The sequence below is a fragment of the Balaenoptera ricei genome, chromosome 11, assembly GCF_028023285.1.
Source record: "Balaenoptera ricei isolate mBalRic1 chromosome 11, mBalRic1.hap2, whole genome shotgun sequence".
NCBI lineage: Eukaryota > Metazoa > Chordata > Mammalia > Artiodactyla > Balaenopteridae > Balaenoptera > Balaenoptera ricei.
This window is the reverse complement of record NC_082649.1, coordinates 10892513-10919761: the sequence shown is the minus strand read 5'-3', so window position 1 is coordinate 10919761 and position 27249 is coordinate 10892513. Positions and strand designations below refer to the sequence as shown.

The window sequence follows — 27249 nt, the reverse complement described above, 5'->3', positions numbered from 1 at the left end:
ACACTTGGCGAGTTGTGCCCAATTAGTCGACCAAGCAAAGCACTGTTGGGAATTGCAAAGTAGGAAGTCCTATTTTTGACTCTGCTGACCTCAGTGAATATTTCCTTGTTTTAAAAATGGGCATAATTCTTTGCTACGTAACAAAGAGGCCTGTTATGAAAACTAAGGAGTCTCTAAAATGTTTTGACGCCTCCAGAAGTCCTGCGTAAATACACCTTGTATTCGTACGGTTCGTGTTCCTGCCCTTTGATGAGATGCCAGTCTTTATTAGCATTCCTAATAAATTAGTGACACCTTCTGCCACCCTGGGTTCACTTTAAGTCCTCATAAAATTAATTATCAAAATGCTCCCTGTTTTAAGTGGGAGACTTTCCCTTCAGAAATGGTTATGAAGTATGCAGAGCAGTTGGTTCCTTAAGAGGGAGGCGGCAAACAGGGACCTGTACTGGTGCACGAGCTGGAGCCCGAGCAGCCCGTGGGCGCCCCCCGGACGGCTCTTCCCGGGGACCCGATTTGGGATCCGGGAGCCGGAGCCGCCCCGCTCGTCCCTGGGGCCCGCAGACCGGACTCGCGGCGGCCCCAGCGGGGCTCGATTACTTTCGCCTGGGCGAGAAGCGGCCCCGCCGCGCCAGCGGGAACCCTACGGTTGGGGAGGTGGGGCGACGACAACAAAAAGAAGTAAAGTAGGAGGAGATTCTCCCGGGGAGGGCCCGGGCGAGCGGGGTGAGGCGGCGGGCTCCCGGCAGAGGCGGGACCCCAGCGCCCGGCGCGCGAGCGGCTGGCGGACCCCGGCAAAGGCGGAGTCCGCGCCTGGCCACCCGCCTCCCTAGTGCGGTCTGCCAGCGCCGGGACCCCCGCGGGCCCGCCCTCCGCCGCCCGCGCGGCCACGCCCCCCGTGCGACCCCGCCCCTCGCGCCGAGCTCGCGCCTCCGGCCCCGCCCCTTCGCCCAGCACCGCCCGCGCGCAGCGTCTCGCGCCGGCCCGGCCCGCCCGCCGGGAAACAGCCGCGAGAGCAGCGGCAGCGGTTGCTGCCACCGCGCCTCCTCCTGCCGCGCCCCCGCCTCGCCCCCGCCGTCGGCGCCTCGTCCCGGGCCCGAGCCCGCCCTCCGGCCAACGTTCTCTCAGGGCCTCCCCGGGCCCGCCGCCCACTCCCCCGGCTCCGAGCCCCCCAACCGTCGCGCTCTCTCCCTCTCGGCGCGCGGCCCGCCGCCTGCTTCCGGGGCGGGCGGACTGGGCGCCTGGTGCCGGCGGCCGCAGCGACAGCGCCCCCGGGAAGCGGAGGAGGAAGGAGAGAAGAAGTGGAGGTGGCCGCAGGCTGAGTCGCGGCCGGGATGTCCGGGCAGCCGCCGCCGCCGCCGCAGCAGCAACAACAGCAGCAGCAGCTGCCGCCGCCACCGCCGGCGGCCGTGGCCCCAGTGTCCGGAGTCGTCCTGCCGGCGCCCCCGGCCGTCAGCGCCGGCTCCTCTCCGGCCGGCTCGCCCGGCGGCGCGGGCGGCGGTGGCGGCTTAGGGGCCGCGGCGGCCGCCCTGCTCCTCCACCCGCCGCCGCCGCCGCCGCCGCCCCCGGCCACCGCGGCCCCGCCGCCGCCGCCGCCGCCGCCGCCCCCGCAGCCCGCCTCGGCGGCCGCCCCCGCCAGCGCGCCCCCGGCGCCCCCGGGCCTTGCAGCGGGCCCCGGCCCGGCCGGAGGCGCCCCGGCCCCGGCCGTGGCGGCGGGCAGCAGTGCCGCGGCCCCCTTCCCGCACGGGGACTCGGCCCTGAACGAGCAGGAGAAGGAGCTGCAGCGGCGGCTGAAGCGACTCTACCCGGCAGTGGACGAGCAGGAGACGCCGCTGCCTCGGTCCTGGAGTCCGAAGGACAAGTTCAGCTACATCGGCCTGTCTCAGAACAACCTGCGGGTGCACTACAAAGGTACTGGGCGTGTGTCCTGCGGTGGGAGTGGGGCCGCAGACCCTCGGGCCGCCCCCGCCCTCCCGGGGCCGGGTGTCCTCGGAGGGGACTCGCCGCCGGCTCTGCTGCTCCCAGGGTGGGATTGGGGTCGCGGGGAGAGGTGCGAGGGAAAGCGGGCGATTCTGGGAAGGGGAAGGTGAGTATAATGGTCCTGGGTAGAATGGAGCTGGTAATCCCAGGCCAGGAGCAGGACACCTCGGGGGAATCCAGGATGACAGGACATAACTCGCTTTCTGATTTCCCTTTGAGATAAATCGTAGGGCTGGGATGGAGGAATCTATGGGCTCGGAGTTGGGTTACATTGTTCTCCAGGTGGTGTTGGGTCAGGCGCTCTCCTCTTACGTGGGGGGAAGAGAGGCATGATTCTGAGGGATAATTTCTAATTAAGGGAGAGCAGGGATGTATAGGGGGAGGAGTAATCAGTGGAGGATTTTGTCCCAAATTAAGCTAGAGATTGTCTAGGGGAACACAAGGGCCGGGGCCCTAAGTTTGCCGTCAGGGTATCTTGCTAAAAGCAACTGGAGGGTGCGAGAGGTGAAACCTCAGGAGTACGTGTTTTCTTAGGGGAGCAGAAACCTACCACGACTGATTGGATATGCCCTATATTTATGTGTTGGCATTATGAAAGTCTCGTTGAAAACAGGGATTTGTTAAAAACGTTATTTAGTATTTTAAAGAAAATTGGCTCCTATTTTCCACCTGCAGTTAAAAAAAAAAAAGCCTCAGGCAAGTGTTTGTTCCCCTCCTCCCTCACCTACCTCTCCTGTGTTAAAACAAAGCTTTAAGCAGATCAGTTGTATATAAAATTATAAATTGCTATGGGAGTTTTTGAAATGTAGCCCACATTAATAGCACGCATCAAGTTTACTTGTCTGGGGGAAAAAAATCAATCCAATGTGTCAGTCTATCTGGAAACAAATCCAGTTTTTTAGGCCCCAAACCTGCTGCTTTTACATTCAGAGCAGCCTCATTTTGATTGGCTTCCAAGGGAGGGTCTTTATCAGATCCTAGTGACATGGATGTAGAGGGTATAAACAACCATTGTGGTGAAATTCTTAAAGTTTACTGGACTGAAATTTGAGAAGAACCTTGATAAATAAGTTACTATTTAATCAGGAAGGAGAATGGCCACAGAAGTCTTCCAAATGATTTGGCTGCAAAGAGTAACGCACAAAAATAGGCCTTGTTGAATATTCCTTCCTTTTATGCATAGATCCAGAGAAGTACTTTCAATTTTAAGTGTTATGGTTCTTAATCTAAATGGCTGAAATTTTCAAAATATTGGACCTTTGGTTTTTCTTAAGTTAGGACATTTTGTGAATACCCTGTGAAGGCTGTTGTTTAATTTTGTGTTTTAATTTGTGTGAACAGTGTGCTGTGCATGAAGTGTTTGCTTCTGATCTGGCTACCAGAATGCTTTTTGTTGGACTCCACAAAACTTTACTTTAAATTTTATGGTTGATGGTTGATGGTTAGCTTATAAAATCAGGGGGAGAAGATACAAGAGACTATTGAACAAAGAATTCTAGCTTTCCGAGTCCTGCCATCATTTGTGATTTTAGGCATGTTACCAGACAGGGTCTCAGTTTCTTCCTCTGAGTGATGAGGGAGTTGAGCTGGGTTGGGTGTTGGTAAGGAGATTTCCAGCTCTGAATTTCCATATCTAAGATTTGTGATTATAGTCTATTTAGCACTGTAACATGCCTTGACTAGTTTTACTAACTACTTTTACATAAAATTGATGATTTGGGTCACGCAAAAGTGCAGCTTATGTGAAATTGGTTGGAGTTTGGAATATTTATGACACTGCTGTCTCAGTTATTTTTCCTCTTGGCCTCTTTATTACTTTCTGTTGTGTAATACTAAGATTCACTTTCTGGAAACTTCACTCTTTTGTAAACATAAACCATTATTTCTGGAAGAACAGATTTTGCTGTTTGTCATTCTTTTTCTTTCCTCTCCCTTTCTTCTATCTCCCCTTTGTCTCTCCCTTCCCCCTTGTCACAAACACGGGCCCTTTTTCCCCTTCTACTGCCTCTTCCTCGTCTTGTTATTTTAATATGTGCCTGTGTGTTTTTCCTGTTGTTTTTCTGTGTGCCTTCAGAGTGGACCACACCAGAAGTTACTGGGCATCTAAGCAAGGGGGAAGTGTCTTAGGTAGTGGTAAGCAAATTTGAAGTCACAAAATAACATTAAAAACTATTGTTCATAAAGTATTTTTGCATATTACAGAATTTCAAAAGATTGATAATTATTTTCCATATGAGGATTTTTCTTACCTTTGAAATATAAATTTCTTTTGCTCTGAACGTATTCTGTTTTCAAGATGTTATTCTTCTAAATTGGAGCTACTCTTTTGGAAACAGTGGGGTTCCTTAAATGATTTGAAGGGATTAATGTTAAACAGTGTCAGCCATACAGACCAAGTTGATTGGATTGCAGAGGAATTGGGTGTGTTTACTACCTGTTAAAATTTTTTAAAAGACTTTTTGCTTAGCAGTCACACACCAACTGTTGAAATCCTCAAGCATGGCCCCTTTTATTTTTGAAATTCTTGTCAGCTTTGAATAAGTATAAATGTGACAAGTTTAGACCTAGTTATAATGATCACTTTATTCCAATTTAAAGCATTTTAATGAATATGACAATGGGTTTGATTAGTCTAAATGTTTCAGTTACAGGTTGCATTTTTATATTTGTGAAGTTACCGTGATTTGTTTACTTTGCAAAGCATTTTGATACATTCACTCAGGAGCATGTTAGTGAATTTGGATAAGATGGTGGAATTCTCATTTAAGATGAGAAAAAGAGGGAGCACCTGGAAGTTAGAGCTTCCCAGTCACAAGTAAGCCAGGATTGGAAACTAATTTTCATTGATTTTAAATTTAGTGTTCTTTCCACCACACTGTATTGCCTATTTCAATTTGTATGAGACTTAATTATCTCAAGTAGTTAAAATCCGGTGATCACATTTATAAGTTTTTGAAGAATAGTTGACTTTGAAGAATAGTTGATGTTGAAAGTACTTCCTCTGGGGAAAGTGCTACCTGGAGCACACTAATGCCATGGAAAAGTCCAAACACTTTGATTATACTGATTTAGGGCAGCTTAGAAGAAATGTAAGATCAGTGAAAGTTGGGAATGATAGGAAGAAATGAATACTGAACTGCACCTTCTAATTGAAGTATTATTAACAGTGACCAAATAGGTTGAACTTTTGGTATGCCCAGCTCCCCTCCCCTTCTGTATCACCAGTCACTAGGCCTTTAACGTGTCCTCAGTTTAATTGCTTATCTAATTTCTTGCACTTCTTTATGTAGAACAAGTATCTCAACACATATTTGCTTGCTTACCAAATCTCTTTAGAGATTTATGGGAGGTGGTATAAAAATGTGCTTCAAAATCAAGGAATTTAAAAACCAGGCTTTTCCCAGGGATCCCTTTGCCAAAATTGAGCTTTAAGAATGCTAGTTGATAACTGCAAGGATTAAGTGATTCTAATAATCATACTTAACAGAAGTAGACAATAGTAATGATGATTTTTTTTTTTTTGGTAATGATTTATTGAGCAATTGCTGTAGGGCAGATGTTCTTCTAGACAGTTTGTATATATACCTTACTCTCTATTTATTCATTTTGTTTATTCAACAAGCTTTCAGTGAGTGTTTACTTTGTGCCAGGTTCTGGATACTCAAAGATGAATAAGACACTGTCTTTGAATTCGCAGAGCTCAAAGGACATCAGGCAGTGTGGGTAGCAGGGAAGTGTCATAGAGTACTGTGGAAGATGGGGGGGGCATCTGCTGCAGGCTGCCCTTGGCAGGGGTGAAGTTGGTGGGTCAGGGAAAGCTTCTTGAAGGGGATGAGGCCAGCGGTCTGTCTTGAAAGATGAGTATGATATAGGGGAGGAGGGGCTGGGCATTACAAGGGAAAAAGCATAAACAAAAGCATAGAGGAGAGAATTATTCTATATGTTTGGATCTACAAGCAATATGGGGTTGTTGGAATTTAAGTGTGTGACAAGGTGCAGCTGGGAAAAGATCGTGTGAGGCCTTATAGAATATTTTATCGAGCTTGGATCTTATTCTGTAGGAGACAAAGAATCATCTAAGGATTTTAAGTAGGAAGTGACTGGCTCATTTTCATCTTTGTCGGATTACACAACTAATTGGGAGGTGGACTCAGGGACACAAGCCTGGAAATAGCAGACTCATTTAGAAGGCTGTTGCAGACCACATAAGAAATAAGGACCTGAACTGGTCAGTGGTGGGGGCAGAGAAGAGCAGACATACCTGTGATCTGTGCTGAAGTAAATCTGACTGGATATGATGGAATGATGGAGAAATCAAGGCTGATGCTGGGTTTCTAGCCCTGTTAGGTTTTTGCAGTGAACCGTGAAGCAAATAATGACCGCAAGGAAGTATTACAGTATACTTTGAGGTAAGTAAAAATGGGAATCTTAGCCATGTGATCTGACTTCATGTAAATCAGAAGAAGACAAAGAAATAGCATTGGAGAAAGAACAGAAAGAGGTCTTCTGGAGTTAAGGTGGTTCTGTGTAATCACCACAGCTGGAGTTCCTGATTTTTCACTTTATTCTAATGTTCAGATGTCTCAGCTACAGTGCTAGTTTCTGGTGGTTTTCTTTTCTTTTGCCTACTAACTGGTTTATCCCTTTTCCTATTTTAAACTCCCAAGAGACTCAGCAGATTGGCGTAGCTAGTTGCCATCTTTCTTAGTTGGGCAGAGCTTTTCATTCTGTGTGCTGTGGAGTGAATTGGTGGCCTTCTCGTAGATGCTGACCTGTGTTGAATCAGCTGTAGGGGTGTGAGGGTTGTTATGAAATACAAAATGTCCTCCTGGTGGAAGGATAGTGTGGGCCCCACTCCTCTCAGTAGGGACAGTGTGGGGGGCAGTTTCTCCTAGGAGGGGCTGGCACGTACCATCACTGACCTGAACCTGGAGGAGAGGCTGAGGTCATGACTGACCTGGGAGTCGCCTGTAGCTGGTAGTTGAAACTCAGAGTGTGAGAGAGAGTGAGTAAAGTGAGAAGAGCAGTGGGCCAAAGATGGAACCCTGAGCAAGACCAACATTAAAAGACTGCAGGGAGCCCAAGAAGGAGTAGTTAAGAGGCACCTGGACAGCGGGGAGGGTGGTGTCACAGAAGCTGATTAGAGGAGTGTCAGAAATGAGGAAGTGAACTTGAGTGTCAAATGCAACAGATAGGTTTAGTGAGATCGGCACAGGAAAATTTCCACTGGATTTGGAAAGTAGATCGTTGTGACCTTAGGTAGAGCAGTGTGAACTGAGTGATGGGGGCAGAAATCAGGGTCAGTAGAAGGGACCAAGCAGAAAGTATAGTGAATATAGGTTATTCTTGAGAAATATAGATGAGGAAAGAGATGAGTCAATACCTGGAGGAGAATGGAGGTTAGGGCAGCTGTGGGTTTTTTTTTTTTTTTTTAATGGTTGATATTGGAGTTACGTTGTATCTGGAGATTAGCTTATAACATCAGCATGTAAGATGAAAAATCCACATACTTAAAATTATCCCTAGAAAACCCTTTGGAAGGTACTGTGTTAGAAACTATTGTATCATTTCTAAGTAGGCCTACTTTTAGTTTGGCTGCGTGGGTAAAACTGAAGTGACGTAAGTTAGATGACAGTATGATGTTAGTGCAAGGTATGGAGTTTCAATAAATGTCTACAGAATTTAACGTGTTTTAACAAATGAGATAAATAGTACCAATACCTGGTTTTATTACCTTAAAGTTAAAAAAAAAGCTCATTATACTAACCACCAACCCCAGTGCATTATTGACAATGATTTATAACACAGAGACATATAATTTTATGAAAAGGATATACATTTTTGGGACACTGTGCCCTTATAGGTCGAAGGGAAGGAGAGTAAAGAGGGAAAGGATGAAAGTACAGGCTTGGGAGGCTGACAGAGTAAGGGCTTGGAGGGAGGAAGGTGCTTCAGAAGCTTGAGATGCTTGCCCTTGAAGAGGAGAGGAGTACCTGCTGTTCCTTTGATAACAGTGGGCGAGGTGGGCGGGTGTAGGCAGACGAGTTAGTAACGCACGAGAGCAGAGTAGAACATAGCCTTGTATAATGGTGGAGTCCCATCTCAGTCCCGTTTTGTGATGAAGGAGGTGAGGTAGTTTGCTCACTGAATTCAAGTGGAGGACTTAAAGCCTAAAGTGAATGATGGAGATGTGGACCACCTTCATCTTTCTGAAGATTGCTGTGTGGTATTGATAACCATGGGGGATCCCAACTGGCATCATTAGTTCACAGTGGTGACTGTTTGCAGGATGGTTGGACTTTATTCCGCAAAGCCCAACTGCCCAGTGCAGGAGTAGGGAAGGTGGATTATAATGTTGATTTAAGGCTGTGGTTTTGCTGGCTGGGTATGATGGAAGGATAGGCATATGAGGGAAATCAAGATATTTGGGAGCTTTTAAATAATTACCATGTACACCATCCCGGAAGAGGAAGGAGAAGAACAAACGAACAAGAAAGGGTTCAGTGCATTGGAGTTCCTTGAATTTTGAAGTGCGGAGTGAATTCTTTAGACAGGGGAGAGGATAGGAGGGTGTGTCCTAGGGGAAGATGTCGATATTTCCACTGTAATGCCAAAATTGTGTTGCTGGAAAAACCTCATGTTTGTCACAGAATTGCGCACTAAAAGTAACAGGGCTTATGGGAAAAACAGGGCTGGGGCAGACCACTTAAAACCTATGGAACTTTGTAACCAGAGCACTACAGAAATAACAGTCCTAATAAGATACAGGCCCAGTTAAACGTCCACTCCCGTGTGTGCCCAGCGTCACAGGATGCTGATCCTTCACAGCCTTCAGCCCTGGGGTTTGGTCTTCCTTGTTAGAGATGTAAGTTCTTGGCAGCTGTTTAATCAAACATAAAAATCTGATTCAGGGTTTAGCTCTTGTCACCTTTTTTTTTTTTTTTTTTTTTAAGCCAACTGGAAATTCTTACCTTTAGCTATTAGAATGGCTAAAATCCAAAGAAAACCTGGCCATGACAACTGTTGGTGAGGGTACAGAGAGCAACAGGAACTCTCATACTCTGCTGGTGGGAGTGCAAAATGATACAGCCACTTTGGAAGATGGTTTGGCAGTCTCTACCAAAGCTAAACATAGTTTACCATATGATCCAGCAGTTGAGCTCCTAGGTATTTACCCAACTGGTTTGAAAACTTACGCCCATACAAAAACCTGCATGTAATGTTCATAACGGCTTTTCTCATAATCACCAAAACCAAGAAACAACCAGGATGTCTCTCAGTAGGTGAGTGGATAAACTGCAGTACATCCGTACAACAGAATATTATTCAGAGAGAAAAAAGAAACGAGCCATCTATCCACACAGAGACACATATGGATCTTAAATGCATATTGCTGAGTGAAAGACTCCAATCTGAAAATATTACATACTGTATGATCTCAGTGATATGACATTCTGGAAAAGCAAAACTATAGAGCTAGGAAAAAGATGAGTGGTTGTCAGGGGCTTGAGGGGACGGAGAGAGGGCGAGTGAGGCAAAGAACGGGATTTTTTAGGTCAGTGAAAGTATTCTGTATGATGCTGTAATTGTGGCTACATGACACTGTGTGCGTATCAAACCCGAAGAATTTTAGGACATAAAGAGTGAACCTTAATAGGTACATATTTTTTAGAAAGTAACTTGGTGGGGGGGATCCCAGTATAGAATGTAGAATGTGACAAAACAGTGTAACTATATTACAAATGTATGAAACAATCTCAGAAGAGGAGGGAAAAGGCACTGACCTAAATAAGTAACTGGAAATCAGTGGAGTCTGTAGAACTAAAGGTAAAAGAAACTACATAAGCACTGAATTCTTGTTGATAAGTTGTATCCCAGGGGGATGTGAGTTAACAATTCTGATACTGCTATCCATGCATACTGGAATTTAACAGTTAAATCAGTGGACGGTGCACAGTGGGAGCTAGGTTTCTCGCCACTGGAGTGGTTAGAATGATCCATGTGGTAATGGATGAGAGTCGGAGACAGTAGTATGAACTCATGTTTAGTTTAATATGTACACAGATGATTAAATAAAAAGTACGGATGTGTGTATATGCAGGGGTTTAGTGTACACACATATATTTCTTCGCTCTTGTCAATGAGAGGGCCTAAAAACAATGACACCCCGGTAACTGTGAGCATACCTCGTACCTAGATCTTGGATTCTAATGCCATTTGCCCATAAAAGGAGCCAGGGCTCCTTGGAGAAATGGCTGAGTCTAGGACTAGGGCAGGAAATGCACAAGATGAGCTTCCAGAATCTTGTAGTGCCAGAAAGTAACAAACAAAAACAAAAAACACATAATGCAGGTATGTCAGAGTGCCAACTGAAAAAGCTCCCAATGGCTAAACGGGGAACAGTTTGAGCAACAAAAGAAATGAACTAGTCTTGAATTATAACCCAAAGTATAAAATAAATATGCATGAGATGCACGAGTCCATACTGAATATAAACAAAGAGGAAGTATCTTAGCACTTTTTGATCTGTACTGCACTTGAATTTTCCCCAGATGGGTTAGTACAGTGGCAGGTATAGCAGTTCCTGAAGCCACCAAACACTGGGCACAATGGGAATGCACTTCTGGAGGAATCCCAGCTTTTGACTTAGGGCCTCTGTATATTGCTAACATTTTCTCTTTAATTCATTAATGTACTGGGAAAAGCTGTGTTATGAGCTGAATGACTTCTTTATTATGCTGATATCATTGCCATGTTTATCAAGTGCATGTGGGCTAATTTGTATTCAAGAAATGTGCTTTGTAGCAAAACAGACTTTACTGGAATTTAATATTACTGAGGTGGAGTAGCTTCAGGTGATGTCAGCATCCAGAGTGTGGCTCTAGGAAGAATGATTGAAATTAGAATGGAAGTCAGTGGGAATAAAGAGGTCTGGGAATTAAAATGCAGAAACAATAAAATAATCAAAAATAAGTGCTAACGTGTGTTAATCTTGTGTGGAGGGCATATAAAAAAGGTTAGACCGAGTCAGAGAGACTAGAGAAAGAATAATTGAGGAAGTAGAACTTGAACTAAGATGGAAGGGCTGAGTAGGACCCGGCCAGTCTGAGAAGGAAGGGTACACAGCTTTCCAGTTAGAGGGAGTAGCTTGGGCACAGCCTGGCCTGACCAGTGTGGCTGGAGCAGAAAGGAGGAGGTGGAAAATGCAGAGGGAGGGCAAGATCAAACAAGGTTTTCAGCAAGTTTATCTTTTTCTAGGCTGAATGGGAAGGAATGGTAGTTGTCTTGAGGGCTAGTGGTACAAGGAAGGCTGATTTATATTTTCAGAAAGGCACTTGGCTGCAGGTTGGAGAGTGGAGGGGTCTGGGGGAAGGCTTTATTCAAACCCTTTCTGTTTCAGTTAAATGCAGTCAACAGATTGTTTGAATAGGAGGAGCTGACCTTGCTAGCCTTAAGAGTCCTGAAGCAGTACATGTATTGTCTTCTTAAACCATCTAGAAAACACTTAACATTGAAGACTGTGGTTTTAAAAATGTACACTTCGGTAGTGTGAGGGTTGTACTTTGGTCACCACAGAATTTAAGGTAATAAACTTCCTGCTGATGAACATTATTAGAAATAGGCTCTTCACTCTGATATTACTAGTCCCACCTAAAATTAGTAGGAATCCTTTTAATCTTATATCTCAACTTTTTCTTGGGTTTTTACATCTTAAGGTTAATTTTAAAATGGAACAAATCCTTTTTTTTTTAAAATGGTGTCACAATCACCCCCCCCTTTTTTTTTTAAACTTTGGGTTTATTTATTTATTTACTTACTTACTTATTTATTTATGTATGTATGTATGTATGTATGTATGTATGTCTGTGTTGGGTCTTCGTTTTGTGCGAGGGCTTTCTCTAGTTGCAGTGAGCGGGGGCCACTCTTCATCGCGGTGCGTGGGCCTCTCACTGTCGCGGCCTCTCTTGTTGCGGAGCACAGGCTTCAGATGCGCAGGCTCAGTAGTTGTGGCTCACGGGCTTAGTTGCTCCGCGGCATGTGGGATCTTCCCAGACCAGGGCTTGAACCCGTGTCCCCTGCATTGGCAGGCAGATTCTCAACCACTGCACCACCAGGGAAGCCTGGAACAAATCCTTTTAACATTTACAGAATTTTTCTATAGTGTCTTGGTAGAGCATAATGAATATACTAAAACCTTGAAGATTTATGACTCTGTAGTTCTTTACAGTTATTTTTGCATAATGGTAAGATGTAGGGGATTTTAATTCAGACATGGATTTAATGCACAGTTCTACCAATTTTGGGCAAGTTATATAATCTCTGTAAGAATTTCTCCATTTTTAGAAATGAGGTTAAATTATACCTATTTCACAGATGTCGAATGAGAAAAATCTATACAGAAGCACCTAATACTTTGAGAGATTGTTTACCCTCAAATATTAGTTTTCTTTCTCTTTTCCCACAGAAGTAGCTAGAATAGGAGGTGGGAATACATGTGAAGTGATCCCAGAACGCTCACTGTAACTAAATCCTTCCTGTGGGTTCAGAGCTCGCACTGGATCAGGCTTCTTGAATTTAAATCCCAGCACAAATCCTGGTTTGGGATTCTCACCCAGCAGTACGACCTGAGTTTCTTTATCTGCCCTTGGCTTCCTCAACTGTGAAATGATAATAAATAGTACCTACTTCATAAGTTGTTTTGAATGTGAAATGAGTTAATAAATACAGTGCTTTTATTTATTTATTTACCATTTTAAAAATTGAAGTACAGTTAATTTACAATGTTGTGTTAGTGTCAGATGTACAGCATAGTGATTCAGTTATACATACATACATATATATTTTTTTCAGGTTCTTTTCCATTGTAGGTTATTACAAGATATTGAATATAGTTTCCTGTGCTATATAGTAGGTCCTTGTTATTTATCTGTTTTATGTATAGTAGTGTGTATATGTTAATCCCAAACTCCTAATTTGTCCACCCTCCCCTCCCCCCCCCCATCACCCTTTGGTAACCATAAGTTTGTTTTCTCTGTCAGTACAGTGCTTTTAGAATGGTGCCTTTCACCTAGTATTAAATGTATGTCAACTGTTATCACTTACTATTATTAAGTATACTTTGAGATTCCCTTATCCCTAAAAGTTTTGGTCACTTCTCTTCAGAAAAACCAAAACCAAAAATAAGGGCTAGTTGATTTAAGATTCCTGGGTTAATTGGGGTTTTCTTTAGATTTATTTTTAACTGTCTAAATTTTAAAAATGCTTTTAGTTTACATGACCTTTTCCCAGGCAGCTCAATTATTTGAACATAATGTTACTGAAAAATATATTTTGCTGAAACCGTAATTTATTAAATGTCTGTTTTTAAAAAGTGATTAGTGTATCATTCTGCAGATTTATGCCGTTACTTTCTTCTGCTTAGCTCCATGTAAATACTACCTACATATGTTAAAGCAGTTTTATCAGCGTCTATACATTGCTACTTCCATTTTTATCTTCCTAGCCAAGTTTATCACCTCTCAGTGGTCATCCTGCTGAGAACTTCTGCCCATAAGACATATACTTAAGACATCTATGAATGGTAATAGAGTGGCTGAGTTCATTTAGTTTCTTTTAGGCTACGTGAACATGTGCTAATTTGCATTGCAAGTGTAAACTTAACAGTTTAATGGTAGGATACGCATTGATAATTTGACAGAGTGTATGGTAAGGGAAGATGTGATCTCATTGGTGTGTGATGGTTCTTGTATAGACAAGATATAATTTTTGACCTATGAGAGGTGTTTAGTTTTAAAACAGTCATGGTAAATTTGAGAAGGGGAGTTCTGCTACCCATGAAGGTAAGGGTATAGTCTGACTGAAAGATTAATGACATAAGTTCGAATTGGGTGAAGCATGTCTAGCGAGAACACCTGAGTAATGATTTGGAGCACCGTTTCTCATACAGCCCTTTTCGGGGTTGTGGAGCCTGTCGCACTCACTCTCTCTGAATACTCTCTGACACGCTACTTCAGCTTTATTCTTCTGGTGGTTTTATGGGCATATTTTCTCTAGCTCACGTGGTTTTATTCACATGCTAGCTTTCAAGGTAATTTGTGTCTTGGGTGATGGACAGGGGAGGTGATATTAGTGAGTAAAACTCTGGGTTAGATTGAGGAATAGCTAATTTAAAAAGTTTAAAAGCCTTTATCTAACAGATTCCCTAAAGATGTCAGCATTAGTATGGTATTATATTGCTTTCTTAAAAAAGAAAGAAAAGACAATGAGAGGTTAGATATGTTTCTCAGAAGGCTGTAATTGACCAAAGAAATTTTATGGATCAGCCTTTGGATAGAATTAATGATCAAAGATTAATGATTTTTTTTTTTTTTTTACATATTAAAATTTTTAATTTTTCTAAACACCAACAATGCAATTTTGCTAAAGTTACAATTTTGGAAAATTGGCCTCAAGACCACTCCCAGGCTTTCTGTCAAGTGTATCTGGGTCTCTACCATCTCAGGGCTGTGTGCATTTCTCCCAGGACTTGGGGTGGGGTAAAGGTGGGTAGAGAAGATTTTCTAAAGGTCTGCTGGAGTATAGAGCCCAGGAGAGTCCTGGGTGAGGCCCTGGGCTCCTTGAATGCTGTGTATAGTAGCCTCTCTCTGCCCTTGTCTCCCAAGCTCTCTTTTGCCTTCCTCAAGTTTGATATCTGGGAGGTTTGATTTTCCAGAGGAAATTAAATATTTTTATATCGAATTATATTACAATAAATATTGCCAAATGCTTTCCTTTTGCGTTGTTCCCCATCTAACTGTTAAGTTCAGGCAGTTGAAATGTGGATGATGAAGTGAGTGAAACCATCAAACTCTATCCAAAGTTTGGATCTAACCAACAAAATTGTAAATTCTTAAAGTAAGAAAGCTGTTTTGCCAGTTCAATCTAATTATAAAATTTCGCTTTAAAAAATAGACTATGAGGGCTTCCCTGGTGGTGCGGTGGTAAAGAATCCATCTGCCAATGCAGTGGACACGGGTTCAAGCCCTGGTCTGGGAAGATCCCACATGCCGCGGAGCAACTAAGCCCGTGCGCCACAACTACTGAGCCTGCGTGCCACAACTACTGAAGCCCCACTCACCGCAACTAGAGAAAGCCTGCGCACAGCAATGAAGACCCAACGCAGCCAAAAACAAAATAAATTAAATAAATTAAAAAAAATAGTGTATGATACAGATGCTTCTGGTTTAAAAAATTAGGCCATTTGGCAAAAAAATGTTGTTTAGGAATTTGATAAATTATATGCAAATTTAGATCTAATAAAATTAATCATATTCTCATCTTGTTCTTCAGGTGTATGCTTTTGTCTCTTAAGAATATCGGCTACCTTAAAATACTTTATATAATTTGCATAAAGAACTGCTAGGTTCAGTGTGCTTAGATTCTGAAATTTTATCAAAACTCGTAATAGTGTGAAGAGTTCCATGTTTAACTTGGGCTATTTTGCATATTGGATTAATTGTGATGATAAATGTGTTATTAAGTCTTTGATTATTTGTACTGATGAGCGCAGAAATGTATATCTCATTCAAAAACCATATTGGTTCCTGAATTATTTGTTAAGATTTTCATTTGATTATCTCTCTTGGTTTTTTCCCTTCCTGTCCCTTATGCAGGTCACGGCAAAACCCCAAAAGATGCAGCTTCAGTTCGTGCCACACATCCAATACCAGCAGCCTGTGGGATTTATTATTTTGAAGTAAAAATCGTCAGTAAGGGAAGAGATGGGTAAGTGTACACTTTGATGGGAAAGATCGTTTGCTTATGGGTAATTATTTTTGCTTTGATTCATAACCGTTTATGATGTAATTGGAAAATTGGAATTTTTGGGAAATTTTGGTAATTGGAAAAGTGGAATATGAATATTCTAGTATAGCATGTTGTACCTGGCTCTGCTTAAATACTAGTTGAAGTTAACACTTGAGTTGGTGAAATTACCAGGTTTTTCTGGTAGGTTTGTCGTTAAAGTGGAGAATTGGAATAAAACAATAGAGAGAGAATGACTCATTTTCCACGCCTTTCTTACACTGCCATTTTCTGAATTCTGCTGAGAAGTTAAATCTTCTCAAAGGTAGTTAACCAAAACCAAAAGGTGATTCATAGATATTTTACAGGGATGGGGGCTCAGAATTTTAGGTTTAGATCAGGGAAATGTATGTTTGTACGCTCTCAGTTGGAGGCGATTCCCAAGTATTAGGATGTAGTTTAGAAGCTTCCAAATGAGAACTTCATGTAGATGCTAGAACCAACTTTTATATTATTGCTTTTCAACTTGAGATCACTGGTTGTGTGTGTGTGTGTGTGTGTGTGTGTGTGTGTGTACACATCAGAGTCACTTAGGGGACTATTAAAAATATAGTAGTTTGGGTCTTACCCCAGAAGTTCCTTAATCAGCATTTTCAGATGTAGAGTTTGGAAGATAAGCATTTTGAGAAAGCTCAACAGGGAATTTCGGTGCATCCCTCTGATTGAGAGCTAATTACATAGAATCATTGGATCTATCCTGTGGTATTTCCTGATAACTTCATTGTGGTATCAGAGATCCTTTAAAGCATCTATAGAGTCATTTGTTCAACTACCAAGGTAAATTTATGGGGCTGTGTAAGTTTACCTGTACTTGAAGCGAGTCATTTAACCCCTCTTGGTGCTTCTTCTTTGTTTAACTGACAAAATAAGTGTGTTCAGTAGATCATTCCTGTTTATTCGCTGAATATTCTCAATGTCAACAATATGGAAAGTACAAAGTGAAACCTTGGGTTCAATGATAACTTTTTAACTACCTCAGTTTTCCCAGGGTGATCAAACCAAAGGTAAAATCAGAGAAGCCAAGGATAAAGTGGTTGAGAGACCCCAAATTGAAATAGGCACATGATTGTAACCATTTCTAACTCTGCTGCTGCATACTCAGTAAGCCAGTTCTTTTATACTTCAAGTTATATCATCAACTCCATAATGCTGGTGTTGCTCAGGATAATTCCCAGGATTCTCTTTACCTTTCACTCTACATATTGTATCTTTGCATGAGCTTGACCTTATATTTTCATGGCTGCAAATTCCCTGACGAGTCTCAAATCTAAAGCTACATCTCAGGTCATTCCCTTGAGGTCTAGATCAATATATCTGCCCAGATGTTTGTATCTGAATGTCCCACAGGCATTTAAATTTAGCTTGTTTAAAATCTTTTTCTCAACCCTAGCTTGGTTAATGGTTTCACTGTTGCTAGAAACTTGAGAATTTCTTGCCTTAAACTTTCTCTGTCCACTTCTACAGTTTCTGCCTGAGTCAGGTCTTGGTAATTTGTCCCCTAAATTACTGAGGTCTCCCAGTTGCTCCCTGTTTTGCCCTCACTCCAGTCTATAACTATTGCTCATCTTCTTTCTAATACAAAACTCAATTGTGTCTGTCCCTTTCTTGAGATTATTTGGTACACCTGTTGCTTTGAGATTAAAATCTAAAGCTTCTTAGCAGGGTTCTTCATGATGTGACCTTTGTAATTTTTCAGTCTCATCTTTTTGTTGCCAGAATCCCTCATTATTTTTTTTAAATTAGGTATATTTTACATGTAGTAGAACTTACGTTTTTAGTGTGCAGGCCTGTGAGTTTTGACAGATGTGTACAGTCTTATAACCATCACCACAGTCAATATATAGAACAGTTCCATCACCCTGCAGAATTCCTCCATACCCCTTTTTGGGCAACCTTTCCCCATCTCCAGCCCCTGGTAACCACTGATTGGTTTTCTTCCTTTATAGTTTTGCTGTTTCTAGGATGGTATATAAATGGAATCATAGAGTATGATGAGTAGAGTAGCCTGTTAAGTCTGGCATCTTTCACTGAGTATAATGCATTTGAGGTTCATCTCTATTTTTGTATGTATTGGTAGTTCATTCCTTGTTATTGCTGATTATGTGGGTGAACCAACCACAGTTTGCTTACTCACTCTTCAGTTGAAGGACATCAGATTATTTCCAGTTTTTGGCAATTAGGAATATGGCCACTCTAAACATTGATGTATAGGTTTTTTTCGTAAGTTTTCATTTAACTCGTAAGTTTTCTTCGTAAGTTTTCATAAAACTCATTTAATGAGTTTTCATTTAACTTGGGTGAATACAAAGGAGTGGGATTGCTGGGTCCTTTGTTAAGTGTATTTTTAACTTTATAAGAAACTGACAAATCGTTTTGCAGCATGGTTGTACTAGCTTACGATCCTACGAGCATCGTGTGAGGTTCCTGTGGCTCTGCCTCCTCAGTAGCACTTGCTGTTGTCAGGGGTTTTGTTTTAAATTTGTAGCCATTCTAATAGGTATCTAGTGGTTTCTTTTTGTGGTTTTAATTTACTTTTCCCTAATGACTAATGATGTTGAAGACATCATTAATGTCTTCATTAATTCTTATCTGTCCTGTTTTTTTTAAACAAACTCAATAGTTCCTTTATTTCGATTTTATTTTATTTTTTTTTAAGATTTTTTTTTTTTTTTAATGTGGGCCATTTTTAAAGTCTTCATTGAATTTGTTACAATATTGCTTCTGTTTTATGTTTTGGTTTTTTGGCCACGAGGCATGTGGGATCTTAGCTCCCCAACCAGGGATCAAACGCCTGCATTGGAAGGTGAAGTCTTTAACCACTGCACTGTCAGGGAAGTCCCCTATTTCGATTTTAAATTAATTACTTGTCAACAACTGTGGACATGGTTAAGAAATGACTTAACAGATACACTTTAAGATACTGAATTGACAGCTCAATTGAACAGAATGCTTCTTAGGACTGTTCTCATTTTGGCATTCACCCTGATTAAATTTAAGGTCCTTATTCCTCATCTCTTTTCTGAGCTATGGGAGCTCTAACTGGGGCATCCAGTTAATCTCCATTTCCATTTTTCTGCCAGCTTAGGCTTGGAGAAATAAGCCCCAGAAAATAGAAAGTAGGATGTTAAACAGAGTTGAATCAACATAAAGTGACCCCAAAGGAGAGGGATGGAACCCCAAAGGAGAGGGGTAGGTTAGAAAATACTACCTAACCAAACTGGGGTCCACTTGCCCCGCACCCAGCAAAGCCAATCTACTGACACTGGGCTGTGGTGAAGTACAGTGTTTATTGCAGGCAGCAAGCAAGGAGGATGGGCAGCCCATGCTAAAAAGACCTGAACTCTCCAGTGGCTTTCTGGGAAGGGTTTTTAAAGGCAGCATTAGGCGTGAGGGTTGTAGGGTGTGTGATCAGCTCGTGGACTTTCTTCTGATGGGTTGGTGGTGAGGAAACAGGGTGATGTTTTGGGAATCTTAATCATCAGCCTCCTGGTTCCATCCTATCCAGGGTCTACATGCTTGTGATCAGCACGAAGTCACCATCCACCTCTTGGGAGGGAGTCTTAGTTTCTGCAGAACTACTCAAAGATATTTGTCGGATTGTTACGTATATGCCTTGAGGAGGAACTAGGACTCTGTTTTGTGGCTGCACTGTTGTTTAAAGCTATCATTACTTTTCTTGCTTGACTGCTTTTCCTTTGTTTCTGCATTCCCTCACTTCCCTAATTAGTAACTGCTTGAGTCTGCTCTTTGGAAATCAGGGAAGGCCTAGGAGACTAAAGCCTTTTTCCTGCAAACAAGAAACACGGAGGGGCTTTTGTACCCGGGAAGGTCTCGCAGGGGCCTGCTGGGTTTCAGTCTCCCTTTTTCTTTGATACTCCTCAATCCTGAGGGGAACAAGGGTGGGACAAGAAAGGGAATAAAGTTTTGGATAGAGAGGTTAACCATAAACCTGGTAGGGGGTCTTGGTTTCAAAAATACCCCCAAAGACCTTTTTCTAATCAGAGTTGGCATCTGTGGAAAGTAGATGGCAGGTATGTAGTGCCGTAAGGTACTCTCTGTAGTTCTCTGATGGTACTTGCTGGCTCATGTTTCTAGTTCTGTGTGCAGGTTCTTTCCTTCCTCCTTATATTCACCTTCTCTTGTCTCTTTCCCCATTTGCCAAGCTTAACTAATTACTCTTCAAGTCGTAGTTTACAGTTACTTTTTTTTGGTGGCACTTTCTCCTCCCCAAAATAAGATTGTGCCTTTATTATGCTTCCTTTGCTTTTTGGGCAGACTGTAATTATAATATTTATACAGCTGATTGTCTGCTTATTGGTAATGTATAACGGTACAGATTCAAGGGTGAGGGACTATTTTATATTTCTGTAATTCCAGTACTTACTTTTTAGCTAGCACTCATATGAATGAACAAATGGTTGGATGAGAAACAGTACCCACCTCCTGTATATTCTTGGAGAAAACTGTTGTGTTTCTTTGGTCTGATTTTGTTTATTTCTGGTAATCTTTTTGAACACAGTTTTAGGTCCACCCCAATGCTTTTGGAAGGAAAGAACAAACAGTTCATTTATGGGAGAAAAGCAAGTCATGTAGCTTATTTTGGCCAAGTAATGTCTTTCTGGAGATATATTGAACTGTATCAAGAGATATAAAAATTCCTTCCTAAAATCCTAATGTCGTTGTAGAGACTTGACCAGAAAGCACAGCTGTTAGTTACCTTCATTTGCAGTGATACATGCTCATCTGAGAGTTTATTACACTTAATTTAAAATGGAATTTTCTTTTAAACAGTGTGTTTATCCAAGATTAGGACAGGTAAATAAATATTTGGATCCAAGATGTCAGTTTTCTCACGAGAAACTGTCATTGTAGCAAGTTTTCTCATGAAATGGCGAGAGTTGGGTATGAATTGCTTCTCAGTTTATTTGTAAAATGCATGATTTCTAGGTCTGCTTTGGAAAACTAGGAATATAACTGTGATGATTGGTACTTGTTTTCTTCATTGCCTAAGAAGTGAGGCTTGGGGGCTTCCCTGGTGGCGCAGTGGTTGAGAATCTTCCTGCCAATGCAGGGGACACGGGTTCGAGCCCTGGTCTGGGAAGATCCCACATGCTGCGGAGCAACTAAGCCCGTGAGCCACAATTACTGAGCCTGCGCGTCTGGAGCCTGTGCTCCGCAACAAGAGAGGCCGCGATGAAGAGTGGCCCCTGCTTGCCGCAACTAGAGAAAGCCCTCGCACAGAAACGAAGACCCAACACAGCCATAAATAAATAAATAAATAAAATTTAAAAAAAAAAAAAAAAAAAAAGTGAGGCTTGAAGGAAGTTCCTTTTATTGAACGAAACAAATAATATGTTCTGTTTTCTGCCTTGGATTTTCATTTAAACTAAACATAACTTTTGTGTATGTTCAGCAAAATAAGCTTACTTTATTAGGAGAAAATAGCCTGTCTCAATTTTTTGATTAATTTAAAAATGAATTCCTAACACATTTTGGACCCAAAAAATTAAATCACCTTATCTGCATGAAATCATTTTCTTTAGGAGACATATTTAAAGGGTATATATTTACTTTATGTTCTTGTTAATTCTTGTTGACTGTCAAGATGAATTTCTAAAAGTAGTCTGTGTCTTTTGAATGTACCTTCAGTTCAGGAATTTTATTCAGGTTTTCAATTATGTATACTGATACAGGCAATGGAGATACAGTTCATTATAAATGTGAGAGATAATAAAATTTCTATTTGGACATTTTTAGAATTATAATTTATTATGAGTGTGATATTTTTAGCTCTTCAAACAAAATATTGATGCCATTCTGCCAGTGTGATTCAGGAGAAATCAGCAAGTAATCCAGTCTCTGTTCTGTTCGTAAATTCTGCTGATAATAAAAGCATAGAACATTCCTTCTATGCTTTCTGACTTTCTGGATTCTTTCTTGGGGGAGTGGAAGAGAAATAAAGGCCTTTCTTCCCATCTAGCTATAAAAGGCTTTACAAGGTCTTTCCTTCTAGTTTCTCTTGGTGATAAGCAGTAAGTCGAAACACAGATGGAAAATGTGAACAAAGATATCAAATAAACTATGTATTTATTAACTTAATGAATATATATTGAACAGGTATGGTGTATCTGGCATTGTCAGCAGCTGAGCGAGTATAAGAAATTATTTTATTTATCTCTGTCTTATCCATAGTTTCTAGTAGAGGACCTGACACTTAGCAGAAACTCAATAAATGCATTGAGTGAACTGAATGTGCGTTCTTGTTCTCAAGGAATATTGAATTCAGTATTTGGAGGGTACAGTGGGGCAGAGCAGGGAGCAGACGTATGCAAATAACTCTAGATTAAGACATAATATACTAAGTACTTAGAATGAGAGAGTATATGGGAGAACTAAGGAGATGATGATTAATTCTAGCTCAAGGAAATAGATTTATAAAGGAAGTAGTGTTTGATAGGCCTTAGAAAATGAGTAAAAATTTGAGACACTTCGTTGGGGAAAAATATTCCAGACTGTGATAAATGGCTGGACTTGTCTCATGGGAGGAATGGAACTGTATGGTGTCTTTGGCTGAGGTAGATGACTCAGTATTGCTGGAGACTCGAGGGCTTATAGTGAAGAGTTTACAGAAGTAAGAGTGGAATTGGAATCATATTAGAGAGCCTTGATGATAGTTCTAAGGGCAAATGCTCTATAGGTAGTAGGGAGCCTTCAGTCTTTTTAAAATTTATTTATTTTTGGCTGTGTTGGGTCTTCGTTTCTGTGCGAGGGCTTTCTCTAGTTGCGGCAAGCGGGGGCCACTCTTCATCGCGGTGCGCGTGCCTCTCACTATCGCGGCCTCTCTTGTTGCGGAGCACAGGCTCCAGACGCGCAGGCTCAGCAATTGTGGCTCACGGGCCCAGCCACTCCGCGGCATGTGGAATCTTCCCAGACCAGGGCTCGAACCCGTGTCCCCTGCATTGGCAGGCAGACTCTAAACCACTGTGCCACCAAGGAAGCCCCTTCAGTCTTCTTGAGTAGGGCAGTGATACAGTATCTGTTTTAGGAAAACGGTACTGGGTGGGGGGGGGATGCAGTGTGTGACGGCAGTGTGGAAGATGGCTGGAGACAGGAGTCAGGCTGCGAGGCTGTTGCCTAGGGGTGAATTGTGATAGAGGTTAAAAAAATAGAGGAGGAGGAGGTAGTTTAACTTGTTGGGTGGTACCTATTATGTACCAGATACTGTGCTAGGAACCTAGGGTTTACAAGGAGGGATTGGCCAGGACGGGGTCTCTGCCCTCCAGAAGTTTGTAGGTAAGAATAGAAATGAACGTGTCAATAAATAATTAAATATAGCATAAAAAATGTATAGTAATAGCTATATGAACAAAGTAGAGAAGCAGTATGGTGGAGGAAGTGACCAACTCTGTTGGAAGATGGGGTGGCAATCAAGGAAGCCTTTAGAAAGCTTGCATACAGTTATGGCAGAGGAAGAACGTTAAACATAAGTCTCTCTCACTTCCCTGTCCTTCAGCTACCTATTTACCCTCCTTAGACTGATTTCCTAGGAATTCCTCCAGAGATACTCTATGAGCAGAGTTTTCAAAGATGAATAGTTGTTTTTGAAGCTGATTTAGTTACTTTTGCTAAGAAATACAGTGAAGTACTTTGGGACAAGAAAGATGGAGATTTGAATATTGGCTTTGCCACTTACTAGTTCTGTGGCCTTGTACTTTTCGACAAACTCTTTGTTTCCTTTTCTGTAAAATGGAAACAGCAGTGCCAACCTCATAGGATGAGATTAAATAGTTCACTTAAAGCACCCGTTAGAGTGCCTGGTGCACGGCCTTGATGCCGCTGTTGCTGATGGAGAAAGCAGCACACAAAGGTTTGTGGCATGAATGGGTCTGGAGGTGGTCATGGAGGGACTTCTAACGGATAATCTTTATCTTTTAGGCACTAGCTTTAAAAGGGAATGATAGCGATTGGATTTGCATTTTGGGGAGGTTACGCTGATACAGAAAAGAGAGGTCTGAGAGAGACAAGAGGACCAGTTGGGCCATTATGATTTTGAATTGGCTTAATCTGTGTAGTGGAGTTAGCGAGGAAAGTAGACAGATTTATTAGCTATTTAGGACTTTAAAGAAAAAGAAAAAACTTGACTAGCAGGTGGGAATGGTAAGGGTAGCTGTTGAAAGGGAAAGAATGAAGGGTGACTTCCACTGTTCTGGCTGGGACGGTCGATTATATAGATGGTGCTGTGACTGAACATAATAAAAAATATTGGAGAGAAGTGGAACTTTGAAATTGCAGATGATGGGGGCATTGTTTGAACTGCTGTGAGACATCCAGATGATGAGTTAATAGTAGGGGCTTTGACTGAAAATAAATGGGATTTGGTAGAGAGAAAAGTTGTTAGGTGTATTTTGGAGTCATCAGAATGTAACTTGTTGAAGCCATGAGGATTGATATGATCACCCAAGTGTGTGGTGTAAAAAAAGAAGAGGTCTGAGAATGGACATCTGAAACAGCATATTTACTGGAAATGTAGGAGGGAAGAATCTAGCTAAGGATTCTGAGGAGGAATGGTCCTAGTTAGAAGGAAGATTCTAGAGAGTACTGTGTGTTAGAAGACAAGGAAGTCAATTAAAAGGAGAACTGAAGTGTCCGCTGGTTTGTCGCTTAGGAGGTTGTTAATCCTTGTTCTGGCAATTTCCTTAAAGTTGGGGTGGGAGTGAGTGCAGTGCATCAGAGAGTTAGAGGTAAGGGGTGGAGGTGGTGGAGCCAGAGGACTGCCTAGCTGTGCTGCACTTGTGGGAAACAGTATTTCTCCATCCATTCAGGAGAATCGGACGAAGAAAATTATATCTTGTATAAATTCTATTAATTCAACTTGTTTCCTTCCAGTTTTTATATGTACACTTTTTATTACACAGCTGTACTCTTCTTACACATTTTTACATCCTGTTTTTATTATTGATTTACCAAGACATATTTATTACTGTGTATTTTTTAACCTAGTTACAGGTATAAGCGCTTTACTATGAGATTAAAAGCTCTGACCATCTTTTTTCTTTTTGTTTTATTTTTTTGCTGCAACATAGTCTGTTGTAAGTGTATTAGGGCACATCCATAGCTATTCTCTTGTTTTATTTAAGTTGTTTCTAACTCTTTTCACTGTTATAAATAATTTTTATGCATGGTGTCTATTTCTTTGGGAAAGATTTCTTTAAGTAGAATTATTGGATCAAAAGAAAAAGTATGTACACTTTTAAGGTGCATGAGGCACTGGCCAAATTACTCTCTAGAAAGATGAGTCCAGCTTCCGTTTGGGCAGGAGAAACTTGGTCATATGTGTAAATTGAGGAGAGGAAATCACTAGGGAATCCAAGGCAAGTTGAGGAGGCTAGTTCCTTTGCTGAGGGAGTGGGGTTGAGGGGTTAAATATAAGTTCGGAATGTGGGCTGGAATATGGAATTGATTAGAACAGAAACATCTCTACTTTGGGAAGCCTGTCTTGACAACCTTTCCACCTCCAAAGTAGGTTAGACTCCTCTGTTACCTACTTTCATAGCACTTTTACTCCCCCTTTATAGCATTTCGTCATATTCATAATTATTTATGTAAGATCTGTCTTCCTTGTTAGAGTGTCAGCTCCACGAGAGCACAGACTTCTATTTTCACAGTTTAGTCTATGTTGGCCAACACATAGTTACTTAGTAAATATTTATTGATCAGAGGAGTAAAAGTATTGAGAACTGCGAGATTTTAAACCATGAATTTGTAGTGACAGCAGTTTACATATGTAAAATAATTTTTCTGTATGTACTCAGCTGGTTGGGGAGGAAAGTTGAATTGTATGATTGATGCAGGATGGGAAATCATAGTTTAGGTAAGTTAGAAGGGCAGTTGTAGTAGTTGAGGTTACTGGTGAGGGAATGTTTAAATGGACAGTTTTTTAGTTCAGGCTGGATTAGGAGGAAATGAAATCAGTAAAGAGCGGGTAAAAGCAGACAAAATGGAGAAATTTGTATGTTGCTGTTTCTAGTGAGGTTTAAGAAGAGGTGTGGTGGGATCTCTGGAGATGCCAGGTAGGATGTACCAGCGAAAGACAGCTTATATGAAGAGAAGCAGGAGGGATTTTTGGTTGATGTTGTTTGCTACTGTCTCCTCAGTGCATAGAACAATGCCAGGCACAAAACAGGTGCCTGAGTGGAGGCAGTGGGGTAACAGCTTTGCCTCTGCGTACCCCCAGCTCTGTGCCTCGTACAGAGTATAGGTATTGGTGTTTATGGAGTGAACAAAGTGAGCCTTGGATTTTGGATAGTTTTTTACCGACATTTTGAAACCAGCAGAGATGGTTCAGAGCTACATTTCTGTTGGTGAGGAAAATGTTGTTTAACAAAGTACCCAGTGAATGTGGGAAAAGTGCCCTAGAGATATATAACCATCACGTTTCTTAAATTATTCTCGAGTTGGTTATCCATCTTCATTGTAGTTGAAATCCCAAATCACCCTTGCCCCTTACTCCATCACTTATTCTTTACCCAGTAAATGCATGTGGATTTTTTTAAGAACCTTTTCTCCAGCTGTAAGGTAATGTATTCTTAATGCAAAAGGCAAAATCAAACAGATCCTGTGAAATAGAAAGAAGCATAACTATTTTTAAAAGCATGTGCAGTCCTACCACCCATACTAAAGTACAGTTGACATTTTGGGGTATATTCTCCCTGCCTTTTTTTTCCTCTATTCAAACAAATTTTAACATTAGTCCGAGAAAGAAAAATTGGTTTAAGATGTATGTGAATCACGTAAAAGAGATTTAAAAAATATATTATGCTGATGTGTCCCACTACCTATACTTAATATGAGTTTAATTAAAAATTCAGAGAGAAAAATCCCATTTTAATGATGTCTTGAAGATACCCATAATCTTTCAATATAGTGTTAAGGTTGTATAGCTTTGTCATAATGAATATATTACTTGAAATCGTATTTCAGTTTTGCAGAACCAGAAAGAGTTTGTAACCAATCTATTTATTTTTATCTCAGATACACTGAGTGCTTGCTGTTTGCCTTCTTCTGGAATCACTTATATGAAGTAAATGTTCCAAAATAAGGAGACATGGTCTGTTAGTCCTGGACCTTTTGATTTTCTGTGGATGATTTGGCAGTTGGGTAGGTTTTTCAGGGGGAGTGGCTGAGATGTTTAAAATGATTACAGAGTAGTAACTGTTTTGGAACAGAAACACAGGCTGGTGAGGAGCTGTGCTTCATCCCAGTGCTGCTTTCTCTGTGATTGAGGTGCTGTGGAATCTCAGCAGTTTTCCTCCCCAACGTTTTCAAGCATGAAGAAGAGTTAATACAGTGAGCAGCCACATGCCACCTTGATTTTAGAGTTAGGATTTGGCTCTATTTGCTTTATCCAGATCTGTCCATCCATGAACACAT

General features: G+C 41.6%; 1 protein-coding gene across 1 annotated transcript in view; it reads left to right on the top strand.

Annotated features, from left to right (window-relative positions):
* Positions 1-1039: 1039 nt before the first annotated feature.
* Positions 1040-27249, top strand: part of RANBP9 (RAN binding protein 9) — a 92773-nt gene continuing 66563 nt past the window's right edge. The window contains exons 1-2 of the mRNA XM_059937963.1: positions 1040-1908; positions 15630-15741. Of these exons, the coding sequence (XP_059793946.1) occupies positions 1332-1908; positions 15630-15741 (689 nt within the window). The 5' untranslated portion in view covers positions 1040-1331. The remainder of the gene's footprint in view (positions 1909-15629; positions 15742-27249) is intronic.